We start from the raw sequence: 16416 nt of genomic DNA on the forward strand, positions 1-16416 counted from the left end.
ATCACCAAAGTCACACTACTTTTACACTGGCTGTATTAAGATGTACTTTCAATCCTCCTGACATTAATTTGATTCTGTTGCATCTGACTACCTCTACCATTACAGCCTCAGCCATCAGGATGCCCTGGAAGACTTTGGACAGGTCTCTGAGGTTAAAGTTGTAATGGGACTTGGCTGGAGTTGGGAGGAGCTGGGAGGCAATGGTGGAGTAGACTCTGACAGTAGCGTCTACAAGAGGCTCATTCAGCGGCTGGATTACTGGCACAGGTCCTGATGAAAGATAGCAGGATAGAAGAGAGAGGTGAAAGAATTGAAAACATTAAATTAAATTCATGTGAAAATCTATTAACTTGGTCAACAACATACGTAAATGTGCGCTGTGAATAAAATGACTTAAAATGACAATTTCTTTGTAACCTCTCATAACATACACGCTAACTAACTGATTCTGAGTATTAAAATACATTTTTACATTCTTTGGACCCTTAATCTACTTCCTATCTCTGTGTCCCTGACTTACTGCCTGGTTCCTTGTTACTCATATTTCCACTTGAAAGAGAACAATGATTCAGTTACAAACTATTGTTAGTTTTTCTTTTTCACCAGCTTATGTACGTAAGTATTCTCTACCCTCTGCACGTCTAGCGGACCCGACTCACCCATCCAACTGCCCAGAATGGTGGAGAAAATCTTTTTCTTGCTGGCATCTTCCATTTCAGTGAAGGACAGGAAGTTGAAGTGGCGTGTGAAGCGCTGGGTGATGGGGCTCCGGCCTCCACCTGGGGGTCCCATGGCACAGGCAAAATTGATGTCCACTAAGTGCTTGAATGTCCCTGTTTAGAAAGGACAGGAAAACAAGAGAGAAGCTCAATCTAATGAGGCTTTTCACATTTCTTAAGTGCGGAAATAACAAAACCCAAATCTATGTATTCAAATAGTAACAATTAATATTTTAGGCATGAAGACACACTCTAGAGCAATGTACTATTAGTGCAATACAACAGTAAAGGGTCAATATTGAATATCAAAAGCTCAAAGGAACAACAGGGTGGGAAAAGGGGAAAAAAACTCTGGTATTCTCACCTATCTGTTTCCTGTCATACCAGCCTCCATGGTCCATCCACTGCCTCAGCAGTTCAATAGGAGGCTGAGCGCCATAGGTCTCCAACATGGGCATGTTTAGGTCATCAATGAAGAAGACGATGTGCTTCCCTATTGGAGGTCCAAACACACCTTTCCGCCTGACACACAGGCACGTGAATCATTGAAATGACTGGCCAACAATATATTGTTGTGTTGTAAATTATGTGTAGTTGGATTGACAAAGTATAGTAGATCAGGCATACCTTTTGTCTAGCTTACTGTCAATATAATCTTGAGTCTGGTTGGCTGAGGTGCGGGCAGAGAACATGAGGAAGTGTGTGATGTATTCAGCAGGCATGTTCTTCAGCAGCTTGTCTGACATGGTCAGGGTCTTTCCTGTGCCAGTTGGCCCAATACAGAGCACCTGGATCACACACACACACACACACACATACATATAAATCATGTCTACTGGTGCCTTTCCAAGGCAATGAAAGCATTTAAATGTAAAGCGTTTATTGTTGGATTCTGAATAAGTGCTTGTTATTATATAACAATTACAGACATTTGTAGACAGATGTGTGAAGCTCAACTACAGTCAAAGTACTCACTGGTTTCTTATTGGTCAAAAGCATATCCATGAGGAAAGACATTCTCACTGTGTCAGCAGTGGGAACGATGATGTCAGCATAATTTGTCTCTGGGGTGATCACAACACTCTTTGCGTATTTCATCCAGCTGACCCACTGGACCTAAAGTACAGGCAAAACGATGATTGAGAGAAAAGCAAAAATGCATCTGTTGCTCTTGATTGCATGAAATATTGGTATCAGTTTACTTTTCTTTCCTCATCTTCTTTATCATCCTCAAAGTTACTAATCCCTGCATCATCCAGTCTGTAGTCGTACACCAGTCCCTCCTCTGGAAAGTATAACTGAATCTGAAGAACAAATACTTTTATGTTAATCAAAATAAACCAACGTCAAGAAATAATCCAGCTGTCAATAGAAATGACAATGTAATTATTTTGGTATGGGGATGCTAAAGTGGAGATGCTGATATGACCTTTTCCTCTGCCATCTTGTTCTTGAGCCAGGCACTGAAGCGCTTACAGCCGGCTGCGTCTCCTGTGGCTCCCACACTCCACACCAGAGAGAAAAAGAACCAGGGCTCAATCAGCTCCTGCAGACGGTCCAACTTCTTTTGGGGCCGTGGCCTCTCATCCTACAAGACAATAAAGGATTGGTGGGGGATCACAATCAACACAATTCACTTATACAAAAGTACTGGAAAGATTTTCCATGAATTTAGAGGAGAAATCAGGAACTGCACATTAATTTACACTCATGACTTTGTTGTTGGAATGCATCGAATATGTTATTGAATGCTCAAGTAGCATGATTGCTAATACATTCATTACTGAAACAGAATAGGTGCAACTCAACAAACTCAGTCAATGTTTTCAAGAGCAGAGCATCTTCTGTATAGTTTCACCACACTTGACCTCCCTGTGTGGCAAGCAAGAAAAAAAATCTGTTGATCCATTTTCTAAGTCTCGTGTAAATTGTTTTCTCTCCTGAGTTCATGACTTTAGAACAGGTGGCAAAAGTCATAAACACAAGAGAGAACACCGTTTGGATGAGACTTAGAAAATCTTTCACCAACATTTGTTTTTTCACTTGCCTCGCAGGGCTTCATCATACAGATGACTTTGATAACCATACAGTCATTCAAATCCCATTGCAGTTTTTAAATTAGCTCAAAACCTTGTGTTTTGAAGTAGCTTGTACAGCTTCTCTAAAGCACTAAATATTTACCATACAAAGCTCGAACTCCTACGAGTATTATATATTATACATCATATTTGCACAGAAATACATATATATTAATTTCATGGGGGCTAAACAAACAAAGAAAAGCAGCACACACCTCTCTAATGGCGTAAGGATTGAAGAAGCAGTCCATAAGTTTAAGCAGACTGCAGGTTAGGTTGCTGTCCAGAGAGGGGATGACCTCCTTTACTGATGTGCGGACAAATGTGACGGAGTCCTGTTAAAAGTACAGAAAAACAAAAACAGCACGAAGTTTATACAATAATCATTGACTATAATGAAAAGCTTTAGGATTCCCTGGTGGTGTCTTTCAGTTATTTCTCCCCTCTCACCTGTAGGAACCTGGCAAACAGGGAGTCAAGCTGCTCTGTGAACGGTTTCAGGGCTTTAGGGACTCGCCTCAGCCAACACTCTGTATAAGGGATGAGGCCCAGGATACTGGGCTCCAGGTAGACCATACCACAGCGAGACACTGTAGCTGGAGATGCCACCGCCAGGTCTTGCACCTCAAACATCATGGTCATTGCCTGGAAGGGGAAAACACAGAATGTCTGAATGCACATGGGACAGAGGAGAACACAGGGACAAAAACGAAGACTTAACCTTACATCAGTGAGCTTGATTATTTCCCCAGAGCTTAGGCACAGTTTTTTGTTGTCATCCAGCACAGTGTTCATGTTCTCAATCCATACAGCATCCACTGGCCCATCAAACATGTACCACTTATTCTCATTGTCCATGGATGCTGCACCTCTACGGATAACAGATGAGAGGATACCATCCGTCCTGTAGGGGTGGAGAAAAAGTGTCTGTGTGTAGTATAAGTCTGACTGGTTTCTCTGGTTGTTCTGTAGTTTGAGTAAAACAAAGCATCACCTACCACTCATGTGTGAGCAGGTCATACTCCCCGTAGAGCTGTCCCATGGTGATAGACTTGGGGTTGAGGACACACATCTGAACCGCCTCATACACACCCCCACTCACAGAGGGCTGGCCCTTCAGAGCTGTTATTGCCTCACCTAGTATCTCATAACACTAAAACACACAACAGTAATGATGACATACACACCTCTGCACTGCAAAACTAAAATGATTGTCTACGTTGGAGAACTGTGAATACAACTGTAAACAACATCTTGACAAGTAAAAGCCTCACCTTGGTTTTGCCTGATCCGGAGGGTCCAACCAACATCAGGCCATGTCTCACCACAGTGGTCTCATACAGCTGAATACACTTACTTATATACCCTGCAATAACCACAAGACTGTCATCTGCTCATCCTAAAAACACAAGTTCCTGCATATCTAAAAAAAGAAACATATTTTATGTACTTCCAGAAACACTAACCATCCACATCTTTGAGGTTCTTCTTGGTGCAGACATTGCGCATGCACTCTTCGAGTGTTCCATAGTTGATTGGCTCCGGTTTTGTTTTAGGGAAAAGATCGGACACAATACCGTTGAAGAGCTTCAGGTCGTCCTGTAAAAACTTTGGCACATTCACATCTCGAATGGCTCGAAGACAGATCAACTCCTGGGAGACAGCAAGATTGCAGAAGAATGATATTAATTTGACAAACTCGATTTGAAATTTGCGTCATATTTTCCTTTACTTTATTTCCATCATGAAGAAAAGAAACATTTCTAACCTCAATCATGTCGGGATTTTCTCTTTTCAGGTTTCCAGCAGCTGAGATCACAGTCTTCACAGCTCTCAAACCAAAGTCATAATGATCCTACATATAAACAAGAGCAAAAGTAAACACATCTTCATATCTTTGTTATTCTTATATACACACATGTACACAAACATCTCTCCATCCTCTCGGGGATGTATTAACTATGTAACGATGTGTTGTATACCAATAGTTTATAGTTTAATGCTGTTAAATTAAAGTATTAAAGTTTAATAAAGTAATGCCAGTTTAACTAGCTTTTTCAATCTTATGTACACCCAGTTCCCTGGACAAATATCGCATTTACATAGTAATGTAAATGTAATATCTGAGCTCCTCTGAATCCATACAATACCTGAGAGCTAAGCTGCTCAGAGGAGAGCTTAAAAGTGCTGGTGATCTTCTTGGAGAGGACTTTGGCATCAATGAAGCCAAATGAGTACAAGGAGGTCTCAGCTATCATAGCATAGTCAGGCACCATCATGGCCACAGGACGAAACAGTGCCTGTAGAAGATATAATCTCCTTTGTTGAGCTCCATCTGCTTATCCTCAGTGTTATACAGTTATTTAAAATTAAATCATCAAATCAAACCTTGAGATTGTCAGGCAGTTCCGTGCGTCCAGCATAACCAGGAGTCATAGTGATGAATACAGCGCAAGAAGGGACAAGAGGGATCTCTGTCCCCTCAAACACAAACCTCTCTGCCTAAAAACACAACATACAGACAATTTTCTTACAAATGCATGATACTGCATTTGCTTCTTTTTGGGTGGAATGCAGTGGTGGTGAAAAAAAATATTCTTTACTTAAATAAAAACAATGTATATATTTTACAACTTCATAATGGGAAAGTACTAAACTTTCATTCCAGATTGTATTTGCAGCAAGATTAGGCACTTTCAGAATTGTAATGATTGACATAATTGACTTTAATTATGTGAAAAGTAAAGCACGTTGCTGCAGTTTGTCTCTGCAAAAATCATTGTTGTTTTTTTCACAATACTACTGTAAACGTGTAATGCTTCCATGTCTCTGTAATTGCTCCAGGAGGTGAATGTTTCTTCAACTCAACTAATGAAATAAAATGAATGCCATGTTTACTAAAGCATAACAAGCATTTGTTCTTTCTTGAAATGCAGTAGAAATAAAGTACAACATGTATACACAACATTGAAATACTCACTGCACTTAGACATAGTATTTGTACAACTCAAGTACTCTGTGGTTAACTACAGTATGTAGCAGCACATGAATTTCTATTGAATTAACTTCTTCTCACCCTTTGCTGTTGGGCCATTTGTATAGTGGTGATCTGTTGTGCCACCACAGACAGCACTTCCACATTAATGCGATTAAACTCATCAAAGCATGCCCAGGCCCCAGAGCTGCAAAAAGGAAGATGGACAAAACATGAATGCGATTGAAGAAGATATTTAACAGCAGAATTTGGTAATTGCCTCTCACCTGACCAGTCCTTTGAGAAACTTGCCCATTGCAATGAAGTCCAGCTGATCAGAGCAGCTGAAAACAACTGTGTGGATAGCCAGAGCCTTTCCCAGATCTTTGATGGTTTCTGTCTTTCCTGTCCCTGCTGGACCTGCAAGAGCTCCTCCAAACTTCAGGTGTAGAGCTCCTGTTAGGGTCAGGTAGCATCTGAAAGAGGCAGGGGGTAGTTTATTCAAACGATTGAATGACATTCAGGGAAAAAAACAGCGTCGACAACATAAGACTTAACAACTACCTGTCAGTGAGTGGGGTGATGACCAGACGTCCAGAGTTACCAAGGTACTCGTATCCATACAAAAACTCTGCATTCACTGCGCGGATGTACAAGTCATCTTTTGCCCAGTAATATCTACAAACAGTATCAGATCAGTATCAAACTTATTCTGCACACAATTAATTGCAATGATAGAATACAGTGAACTCCAACGTCAAGAGTGTGAGAACTAAAAAGCAAGAAAATTACAGATCAAAACAAACAGATAACCTGAGCTGGCTGATCCACTCAAAGTCATTGATGCTTGAGACTTCCTGCTCCACCAGTTTAGCCGCAACATCCTTAGCATGGACCTCTATGACGATAAGGGCAGACAGCACAGTTCGTTGCATCTTAGACAGACGTCCTCTCACCAGCTGCACCAAGTCGCCCAGCTTCAGAATCAAAAGGGGAAGAATGTAGTGGTCAGTACACTGTAGTGGGCACAATGTTAAGTGTAAATGTGAGCGACATGTATTTTTCAAATATTATGGATTTTTTAAGTTTTTAGTTTGAATATTGGCCCCATGTTCCACACCTGTTTCTGTAGTTGGGGATAAAGGCGGTTGGACAAGTCTCCCTGCTCCAAGGCCTCAGACACCTCAGCAGTCCAGAAGACCTGACAGCCAGCTATCACCACTTGACCAGGCCACGATAACACCCACTCTACACGAGGTTGCTGAGGTGTCAGGAGAGCACACAGAGATGGTACAAAAAATGGACAGTTTAAATATGATTTGAAATTGTACAAATAAGCAATACAAGATTGGAATACACATGAAAGTGAGAGTTAGGGTCGCAGACCTCTGGATAGACTTTGAGTGAGCGGTCAATGTTATCCCTCAGTGTGGCCTTCATAGATTTCTCGACCACCCTGAGCCAGTCCTCCAAATTTCCAGTAGGCCACACTGGCAGTGACAGCTTCACCTCCTCCCCTTCTCCAGAGTGCATATGTGTGATCTGTAGATCTGGCTGGAATTGAAGCTGAGAACCGACAGAAGTCTCAGTCGTATGTGGTATGCATGTTATATTTTCAGTAATACATGAGCAGAGTAATTGTAAAGAAACAACAAACCCATGCGATGTTCTCAAAGCATTTGCGTAAGTGCCGTTGTACAGCAGTAGGATCTTTGGTCTGGGACAGAATCTCCAGGAGCTCATCATCTGACAGGAAGTAAAACCTAAAAGGACAAATATCCACTGATCAGTACATAGTACTAAGTCTGAGTAATCAAAAGTGTTTCGAAGTTTAGCATGGAAACCCATTTCTGGCCCCAAATCGTCCACAAATATATGATTGTTGATAAATTAGCCTTTACTTTTTGAAGACATTGGCTTGTTTTCCTTTTGGTATCAAAGCTACCTCCATTTATAGCAACCAAAGCAAGTTTATTTGGCCAATCCCTGTTGGCGTGATTGTTATTATCGTATGAAAAAATGACATCATTTTCAGGGGAATGGTATGTGGAATCATCTCATAACTTTGTTATTAACACCACCAGCAATTGAGAGCCAGGGGAATCTCAGGACACTTTCAGCGAGGCTTACCTGGGGAAGGATCCTCGTTTTGTCTCCAAGTATTCACTGAGACCCTTCTGCAGCAGTTCCAAATGTGTGTTGCACCTTTTCAGTTTGTTTAGTAGATGAACATCTGGACACAGCTCAATTACCTAGAGAAAAATGCAGAAACCCATATTAACAGTTTAAAACAATTAAGTTGTATCACTGTATAAGAACAAAACCTTTGTCCTTTAACCCTTGTGCCTCACTATAAAAACGTTGCTATAATGTCCCGAGAGGACAAAAATGTCTGCATCAAGAAATCTGCCATAAAATTATATTTATATTTAAATAATTATTTACCACTTTAATCTTTTAACCAACATCAATTCTGACCATAAATGCAATTCATTAATTATCATTAATTTAACCCTTAAAATGTCAGTTTGTTTTCATAATGCCTCGGTTTTTATTAAACAAAAAAGAACAAAAGACATTTTTTAGTATGGAGACTATTTTCTCTATACTAAATGCGAGGGGATATTTTCATGATATGTCAGTGATCATTGACTTTGACTCATTTTTATTTTTTGTGCAGGAAACCAGAGAAATAGCATACCCATAGGGCAAACATGAAAAAATGGCTCAATATGGTGGAAAATAGTCAAACCATTTTGAAGATATGACAGAATGCGTGATTTATGCTGTAATGGCCATTGGATCAAACATTGTGGTTTGAATGGGTTTCATAGGGAAAAATTTTTGTCCATAGGTCTGAGTGTCTGCATTTTGGCTAGTTTATTATAGACTTTTTATGGAAATGAGGTTCCAAAAGTTAAAACAAATAAATAAACCACACTCTTGCCAAAATGTATGCTATTTGCCATAACACAGGCAAAAAAATAATAATCTAAAATTACAAATTGCCACAAGGCTTTTAATATGAAGTGTTATGGAAGCTCTGACCTTTTGATTATTAAAGGCGCTTTTTATGATTTCCCTCCATATTTTATCCATGAGCTGGAATGTTTTTCCTTGCACAGGCAGCTGCTGGTTGATATCATCAGAGCTGAAGATGGACTCCAAGTAGAGCCAGGAACGCTGGAATGTCAGCCACTCCTCAAGCACATCCTGCAAGCACCAGAAGAGGGCAGTAGCACAACATAAGACACTGCAAAATAATGATACAAAACACAAGACTATTAGTGTGTGCGTGTGTGTGTGTGTGTGTGTGTGTGTGTACTTGAGTCATCCTGAGCTTGCTCTCCCAGGTGTTGATACGGCCCTCAATGTTTGTTCTGAATGGAGAGACAGACATGCTTTGCGTCATGACAATGTGGTCATTCAGCAGCTGCAATGCTTCATCTGGGCTCTTCAACATGTAGGTGCCTGTCTCCTTGTAGGGCAAGACATCAAAGACTACTGCCGACCACTCTTGTTCCATCTTTTCTAGGGCCTGAGTGAGAAGGTGTCAAAAAAAGTAGCAGCCACCAATTTTAATGCAGATATTCACACACTGGCCATGTGCATGAGCAAGAAAAGTTAGTGGAGTTGCTTTGAACAACAAAAAAACAAAAAAACACAGTTTTACTATCATCACTTTGTAGGTGTAACACCCCTCTTAAGTGAACCTATTGTGAAAATTGCATTATAACTTGAACTACATTTAGATCATGCAGAGAATAAAAGTAGGCTTTCCAAATGCTGTCCAAACTTTGAAGTTCCATAGGGTCACTCCATTCATTACACATCCTAGTACTAACTTAACACTTCATAAAACACTATATTTAGAATATGAATCCTGTTCAAAGGGTACCTCTTCAACGGTGTACTCTTTCTCAGCCACCTGAGACACATGAGCTATGTCATCCAAATGGTTCTGTAGACCAAGCTCCAGGCAGCGAGATAAGTTCAGCTCGGCTGTGGGCACAACTTTCATCTGAATGCGTTTTGAAAGCATCTCCCAGTGTCGGCTTCTCATCCCCGGGTTATTCAGGCCCTGAATCAGATGAATGGAAGGATGGAAGTCCTCAATCTTGCTGTGGATTACAGATGCCATCTGGCACGCTGACGTCGTGTAGGACAACGAAAGCAACAAGAAAAGAACACGTCAGACATATCACACTTCACTTTGTCAAGTTTGATATGGTGATAGATGCGTCACCTACCAGGACTGTCCTTGAACTGTTCAATACATTTGTGCATAGTCTTGTAGGCATTTGTAACAGTGTGCTCAAGCTGCTCAGGGTCGATGGAAATAAGTGGGTCATTGAGCCAGCTCTCATGCCAACGAAGCCAATCAGAGGTGGTGGTCCATAGATCTTTAAAAGGCTGGAAGTCCTTTACAAGCTTCTGCAGCCGATCATACTGTAATACAGATTTACATTTCATTGTCAGAAAAAGTATGACAAATACCTGATGTACTATATGTAATGACATCTATGAATACTAGTTGAAAGTTTATTAGTTAAATCTTGCTGTATATTACATACATATATAGATATACTGTATATATATATATAAATATAAATATCTACATACATATATCTACATATACATATATCTATATATATATTTATACATATATTTACACATATATATATATAGGGGGAATATTCATTTGATGGATTCTCTTTCACTTACATTAGTGAGAGGAATATCAAACAGTCGTTCTCTGGCGTTGTAGGTTTGAGCCATTGTCTGACACTCCTCAAGTTGCTTGCTTGTACGCTTTATTTCGTTGGCAACGTCATGGGCATGATCCATGTCTGCATGACATGCAAACCCAGCAACCACCATCTATAAACACAGTTGTGGGGAGTTAGAACCAAATAATATCAACTTACTTTGACTGAACCTAAAAATTCTAACATTAAGACAGAATAAACTAAAGCCTGTCTAGAGTGGATTATTTTAGAGACTACTGACAGAAGTTAAGGGAGGACAGTTCAAAAGAAGACATCTGAAAAAGTATAAATCATCAAGGGGGACAACTGTAAGTCCGAACAAGGCTGTGAGTTCAATTGCTGTTGAACAAAAAGACTCAACTGACCATTAGAGGGTTTAGGTGTTTCTCAAAGTCGTCCTGTTGAACCAGATGGATCGTATGGAAGCGCTCCTTGTCCTCAGCATGCTGGACGGCTACTGCCTCCATCTGGCTGATTATCCTTTGAGGCCACCCAATAGCTGTCCATCTGCAGGGATTTGTAACTAAAGCAATCACTGTAATAACTCCACAGTTTCCTCTATTCCCTCAAATCACTTCGAACCCAGCAAATCACTTATTACCCCAAAATGAGCGTATAAATTAGAACACTAGCATGATGATTTTACACTTACTTTTTATCAAAATCCTCAGTTGAAAGACAGCGGCAAACTCCTTCTGTCACCTCATAGCCTAGCAGGATCTTGTCAATATCTTCCTGTTGTGGACAGATTATCATCAGATTTATTGACAAAGTAACCCTTCATATGACATATAACAGAAACAGCCAGTCCATGCATGCGCACCTTGTAACTCTTGAGCTGTTCCGGGATTTGCTTTATCCACTCCTTCTTTTCAGCCAGTTCTTCAATGCTGTTGACCCTTTCACACAGCTTTCTACTCAGTCTGATGCACTCTTCACATGCCTACGCACATACAAGAGAAAAACGTATAATCAAAGCTAAAAAGGTAGGAAAAGGCCACTTTTAAACTGAAGTAAATGTAGATCTTGCGGAAACAAAATGCATTATCAAAACACTTTAATGTATGTATACATATATACATACATACAAATGACTTACATTATCAATCTCTTTGTGTAGCTTCAGAGTAAGGTGATCCAGCATTGCATTGGCTAAAGCCATTTTTTTGTTAATGAGAACCTGACGTACAGCCTCTACAGAGACAATGAATGGACCAATGACAATAGAGGATGGAAGAGAGTGCTCGAGCCTTTCCTTGTCTTTGAGATTTTGTTCCATCTCTTTCTTCACCTCCTGATATGTCTGTTCTGCATGTATATGAGATCTGGCAGAGAAGATTAAAAAGTGACTCCATTTAATGAGAAAAGCATGCTGTACGGACAGACCATAAATATGACTGAGCCTTAACCTTTGCGGGAGAAGGATACATAATCTTTAAACAGACTTACTTGAGCAGGGTCTCTATGTCCAAGTTGTGTAACTCCAAGTGTTTCTCGTATTCAGCAGCATAAGCCCTGAGAGGTATGGCTGCTTGTATCAAAGCATTGCGGACCTTCTCTCGCAGCTCAGCTACCTCTGGATCCAAAAGATTCACTGAATTGAGCACCGGATTGCCACTGATGAACAACTTCTGCATCACAAACTGGCATGGAAAAGAGAGGAACGGTTAAGTCATTGACCCTTAGAGTCATTGTCATCATCCATGGACAGAGGAACCTATAATGAACACGTTTTACATTTAATTTCTTTATTTAAGTTAATGCTCTGTAATTCAGGTGATTGCCGATTTTATTTTACCTTATCAGGCTGTGGTACGTTGTATGTGGCCAGAATGGCCTTATCAAACAGGTTGACTATAGATGTCTCAAAGTCCTCCAGTGGAAGGCTGTAATGCACCCCAGTCTGATTCAGAACCAAGTCCACCGGGAATAGAGGGTTCTTTTTTGGCCTAGTTATAGAGAATAGAGTAATGATACAAACACAATACTGAATATTTAGGACAGTAATAAGTTGTAAGTATATAATGTGTATGTACAATATAATATATACATACTGAGTATATAATGTAGAACTAACTCCAAGATATAAGAACAGCATAAGAAAACACACATGCATAAAGCACAAAAAGTGTGTGAAGATGTTTACATAAATGAATGTGTGCAACTGCATGCTATCCTACTTGTAGGGGCTAGTGATAAGGTCGTTCCCCCAGGCCAGGTCCTGAGGACATGTCAGCACACTGTGGCAAGCGTTTAATAGCAGCTGAGTCAAGCTGACCAGCGAATTCAGCACGAGGAAGCGCAGGGAGTCCCGCATGTGTAAGTGCACCACAGCCATCACTCTGTACAGCTTGGACAACTTGTATATGTCCCAGCGAGACTCGTTCACATTGTACGTGCCGATGCCACATTTAACCAGGTTGGAATGGATGCTGTTGCTTATCGTGGAAATCCATTCCTTCCTCAGAAACAAGCTTATCTGGAGAGGGAGGAAAAGATTTCAAGCTTCTTTATTCATGTGATATTCAGGTGTCTTCTTTATCTGCATGGTATCTCTTTCTGGTAATCCACATCAGCAACATAAATGTATCCATGATTATATTTGAATGAATAGGATTTGTAGAGGCTTTTATTTTTTTTTTTACCTAGTATCATATGATTTAAAATAAGTGAGTTGTTGCTGTTAATCTTTTACAAATGGTTTGACCAACAATAAGCTGCAATTTTAGCACTAGTGGTAGTTAAATTTGGGTGCTACGTCTTCAAATTCTTATTTAAAAGAAGCCCAGTATGAAGCCCAGTATGCAGAAGAAAAGGTACCCCAATGCTACAATACCTGAGTATGCATTTGAGATTGGATGACTTCAAACTCGTGCAGTTGTAGTGGCTTGGTTGAGGTGACATTGAACAGCCTCATAGTTGCTACTTTGTTGCACTCAGACCGTAGATCATATAATGCAGAGATCACCTCTGGCTTTGTTAGCATGGAACGGATGAAAAAAGCAGCTTTGTTCTCCTCATAGGGAAAGCAAGGAACTGGATAACGCCCTGTACATAGATAAAACAAACAAACAGATTCTGAGGGTGAATGCCATGTTTTGGATGGTAATACATTTCGTTCATCTTAACTTCATTGACTCAAACAAATGTGTACGAAGCAAACCGTCTTACCTTTTTGCGGAACACACTCAGGATCCTTCTGTGGCAGGGTGATGTGGGAAAACTCCTCTGGGTGGCTCATCACTACTTTGTCAAATATGATGCGGTTCATTGTAAACTCATAGTCCAGTTTGACCTCCTTCTCCAGATCCTCTGTACACTTCTCCAGACTGCACACATAATATTCTCTTTATACACCCTGTTATTTAGTTTACATTTCAACTGAGTGGGATCTATTATAAAACAGATCGTTCTGAAGGAGACAATGACAGAATGTAATATACTCTGACATCACTCACATTTTCAGCCTGAGCCCAGGTGTTGAAAGCGCGTATCTTTTGACACGCTGGAGACTGTGGGTATCAATAGATGGTGTTCCACTCCAGAAGGGCATGCAGTCCACAGATAAGTGGTAGAGAAGCAAGGCTTCTGTGTTCTCCCGATAGCGCAGGGCAAACTGGATCCGTTCCACAAAGACTTGTGGGTCCTCAGCACTGAACAGCAATCTGATCCTGGGAACCCAGAACTTAGTGCCTGCTATCATAGTGTTTACTTCTATAAAAAAGGAGGGAGATGAAAGGTATACATACATGGTCAACAGAGACCAGAGGAAATCATGAGATTATACTGTGTCATTATAGTGCTACGACATAAAACCAACCAGGAGATTTGCTCTTTTTGTGTTCCTTATTTAGAGTCTGATTTCCTTCTTCATCGGTCAATTTGCTGTTTTGGAGAACTTTCTGTACCAGGTACTGGCATTTCTCCTTACTATAGTCAAGAACCCCAACCAAATGCCAGCTGTACCCATGGGAGGAGCTTTTTGGGTCCACTTCAAAAGAGAGGGAAGAGAGTAATCACCCAAGAACAAAAAATAGTGTCTATCTCTGTTTACTCAGTATATTCCTGAGGACATTTTACCGGAGGCAATCTGGTCATCTGTAGGCAGCAGGGCTTTTGCAGGAACAGGTTTTTGATCAAGTGATCGTTCAGCATTGCCCAGGGCAAGCCACTCATCTGGGGTCCGGCAGTCATACTCCTCATTGTCAAATACCTAAAAGGACAAACACAGGAAAGATGAGTGTAGGGTGCTGCTGTGCACCGGTAGTTGGCTCCCCAAATGCTAAAGAAACGATTGCAGCAGTAAAAGACTTACCTCCAGGGGGAGGTAGGGTGATACAGGATTGTCTGTTGTAGTCACATGCTCATCACTATTGCTCCGATGTCTTGGAATTAGGAGATTGGAGTCAATGCCTTTTTCTGCCAGGAGCTGTTCAAAGTCTAACTTAAAATATTCCCTTCGACGTCTACAAGAAAACAATATAAAACAGTATGAATGAGTCTTAACAGGCAGTTAAAATGAACCAATTTGTGGACCCAACTAAACCAGCTAATGTACAATAAGAGAAAAATCACAAAATATGTGCTGTATGATAGAAGCTCACTGTCTTACTCAATCACATATGACCAGTGCATTTGGCATTACAGTATGTGTAATACCCTTACTACAACAAATGCAGGAATAGAATGGAAAGCTCCACAGCACTAGATGGTGTGTCCTCTTCTGCCATACATGGTGCTCACAAACACTGCATACCTCTCTATCGCTAACTTGCGGGGGATCTGGCCGGGAACGGTTTGGTAGGCTATCTGGACCTTGGGTGCATTTCCACCTCGGCAGAAGTACGAATTTTGTGATTCGTGTGAGGTAGATCTATATTTATTTTTTAGGCTTTCAATGATCCACTGGTCCTCTGGAGTCTTGAAGGTTGTAGCTAAGGAAAACAGTGCAGAAGGACACAGATTTGAATACATAGTTGTCGTATCAGAAATAATGACTGGAAATACCTAGATGTCTAAAAGAATGTATGTAATACAGTAGCATCGCACCTTTTGTTGTGTTGAGATCAATGAACTCAGAGATGGAATGACCCCGGGACCTCTGCTGGATCTCAGGTCCCGCTGTACAGGACTGATCAATAAACAGGAAGACTCAAGTCTTTTGGGTTTTGGTTAGAACTCAACAGAAGCTCAGTGTTTTGCACGGGCTATATAATGAAATGTCTGTCAGAATATGAAGGAGCATGAGCATCTGTGCCTTTACCTGGAACTTGAACGTAGTGATGTCTTCCGAATAGAAGCCCCTCTGTTTATTCACAATGTATTTTCTGATTGGAGGGAGTTTGCACCAGGGACTTAGAGCTCGAGGTTTGCCCGGGGGATGAGGCACCGGTACAACGACACCAGGAAAACATTTCCTTTCCATCTCCTAGCAGAATAAAACAACGTTATGTGTGACGTTAATGTCAAACAATGAAGCCTGGATTTAATCCTGTTTAGCTGCATTTAAAATAATAAGTAGATAGTACACTGGACTAGCTGCCTCAACCTAATGGTTGTCTTTTAAGAACATTGTTTATGTTATATTTATATTGTTGCTTAATAAATACAAATGAATTGTTGCCTGTGTCACTTGGTCTTCTTTGTCCTGTAAGTGGAAACTGATGATGTGTTACTATGAATAATACAAAATGTGGATGAAAACTGTTATATAGCTATATTTTGTAAAAGAAAATTTTGAAATCAACAACATCCACCGGCGAAACATGTGTGAGTAACTTTTGTCACCTGTGTACGTCAAAGCAACTGCTGACGCTATCAGCTGTTAGCTAGCGCTAACAACATTTAACGCAACGTTGTGCTGCGATAGTTCGAGT

General features: G+C 40.6%; 1 protein-coding gene across 1 annotated transcript in view; it reads right to left on the reverse strand.

The window, feature by feature from the left end:
* The window catches only part of dnah1 (dynein, axonemal, heavy chain 1), a 28930-nt gene extending 12965 nt beyond the window's left edge, over nt 1–15965 (reverse strand). Inside the window, exons 1-46 of the mRNA XM_076095847.1 lie at nt 15804–15965; nt 15590–15671; nt 15297–15474; nt 14856–15006; nt 14621–14753; nt 14361–14531; nt 13999–14254; nt 13712–13869; nt 13377–13588; nt 12721–13019; nt 12339–12489; nt 11990–12183; nt 11640–11865; nt 11364–11483; nt 11193–11275; nt 10906–11047; nt 10497–10652; nt 10022–10220; nt 9670–9920; nt 9097–9309; nt 8820–8984; nt 7902–8023; nt 7429–7534; nt 7158–7337; nt 6892–7032; nt 6585–6748; nt 6336–6449; nt 6059–6247; nt 5874–5979; nt 5186–5299; nt 4948–5097; nt 4566–4652; nt 4264–4450; nt 4072–4163; nt 3796–3950; nt 3524–3701; nt 3248–3442; nt 3013–3132; nt 2149–2307; nt 1922–2023; nt 1695–1835; nt 1347–1507; nt 1084–1241; nt 656–833; nt 521–549; nt 92–270 (exon numbers count right to left, since the gene is read on the reverse strand). Coding sequence (XP_075951962.1) covers nt 92–270; nt 521–549; nt 656–833; nt 1084–1241; nt 1347–1507; nt 1695–1835; nt 1922–2023; nt 2149–2307; nt 3013–3132; nt 3248–3442; nt 3524–3701; nt 3796–3950; nt 4072–4163; nt 4264–4450; nt 4566–4652; nt 4948–5097; nt 5186–5299; nt 5874–5979; nt 6059–6247; nt 6336–6449; nt 6585–6748; nt 6892–7032; nt 7158–7337; nt 7429–7534; nt 7902–8023; nt 8820–8984; nt 9097–9309; nt 9670–9920; nt 10022–10220; nt 10497–10652; nt 10906–11047; nt 11193–11275; nt 11364–11483; nt 11640–11865; nt 11990–12183; nt 12339–12489; nt 12721–13019; nt 13377–13588; nt 13712–13869; nt 13999–14254; nt 14361–14531; nt 14621–14753; nt 14856–15006; nt 15297–15474; nt 15590–15671; nt 15804–15965 — 7209 coding nt within the window. The remainder of the gene's footprint in view (nt 1–91; nt 271–520; nt 550–655; nt 834–1083; nt 1242–1346; nt 1508–1694; nt 1836–1921; nt 2024–2148; nt 2308–3012; nt 3133–3247; nt 3443–3523; nt 3702–3795; nt 3951–4071; nt 4164–4263; nt 4451–4565; nt 4653–4947; nt 5098–5185; nt 5300–5873; nt 5980–6058; nt 6248–6335; nt 6450–6584; nt 6749–6891; nt 7033–7157; nt 7338–7428; nt 7535–7901; nt 8024–8819; nt 8985–9096; nt 9310–9669; nt 9921–10021; nt 10221–10496; nt 10653–10905; nt 11048–11192; nt 11276–11363; nt 11484–11639; nt 11866–11989; nt 12184–12338; nt 12490–12720; nt 13020–13376; nt 13589–13711; nt 13870–13998; nt 14255–14360; nt 14532–14620; nt 14754–14855; nt 15007–15296; nt 15475–15589; nt 15672–15803) is intronic.
* Nucleotides 15966–16416: the final 451 nt, after the last annotated feature.

Source organism: Anarhichas minor, unplaced genomic scaffold (genome assembly GCF_050575085.1).
Source record: "Anarhichas minor isolate MPS153535 unplaced genomic scaffold, ASM5057508v1 ptg000021l, whole genome shotgun sequence".
Classification (NCBI taxonomy): Eukaryota; Metazoa; Chordata; class Actinopteri; order Perciformes; family Anarhichadidae; genus Anarhichas; species Anarhichas minor.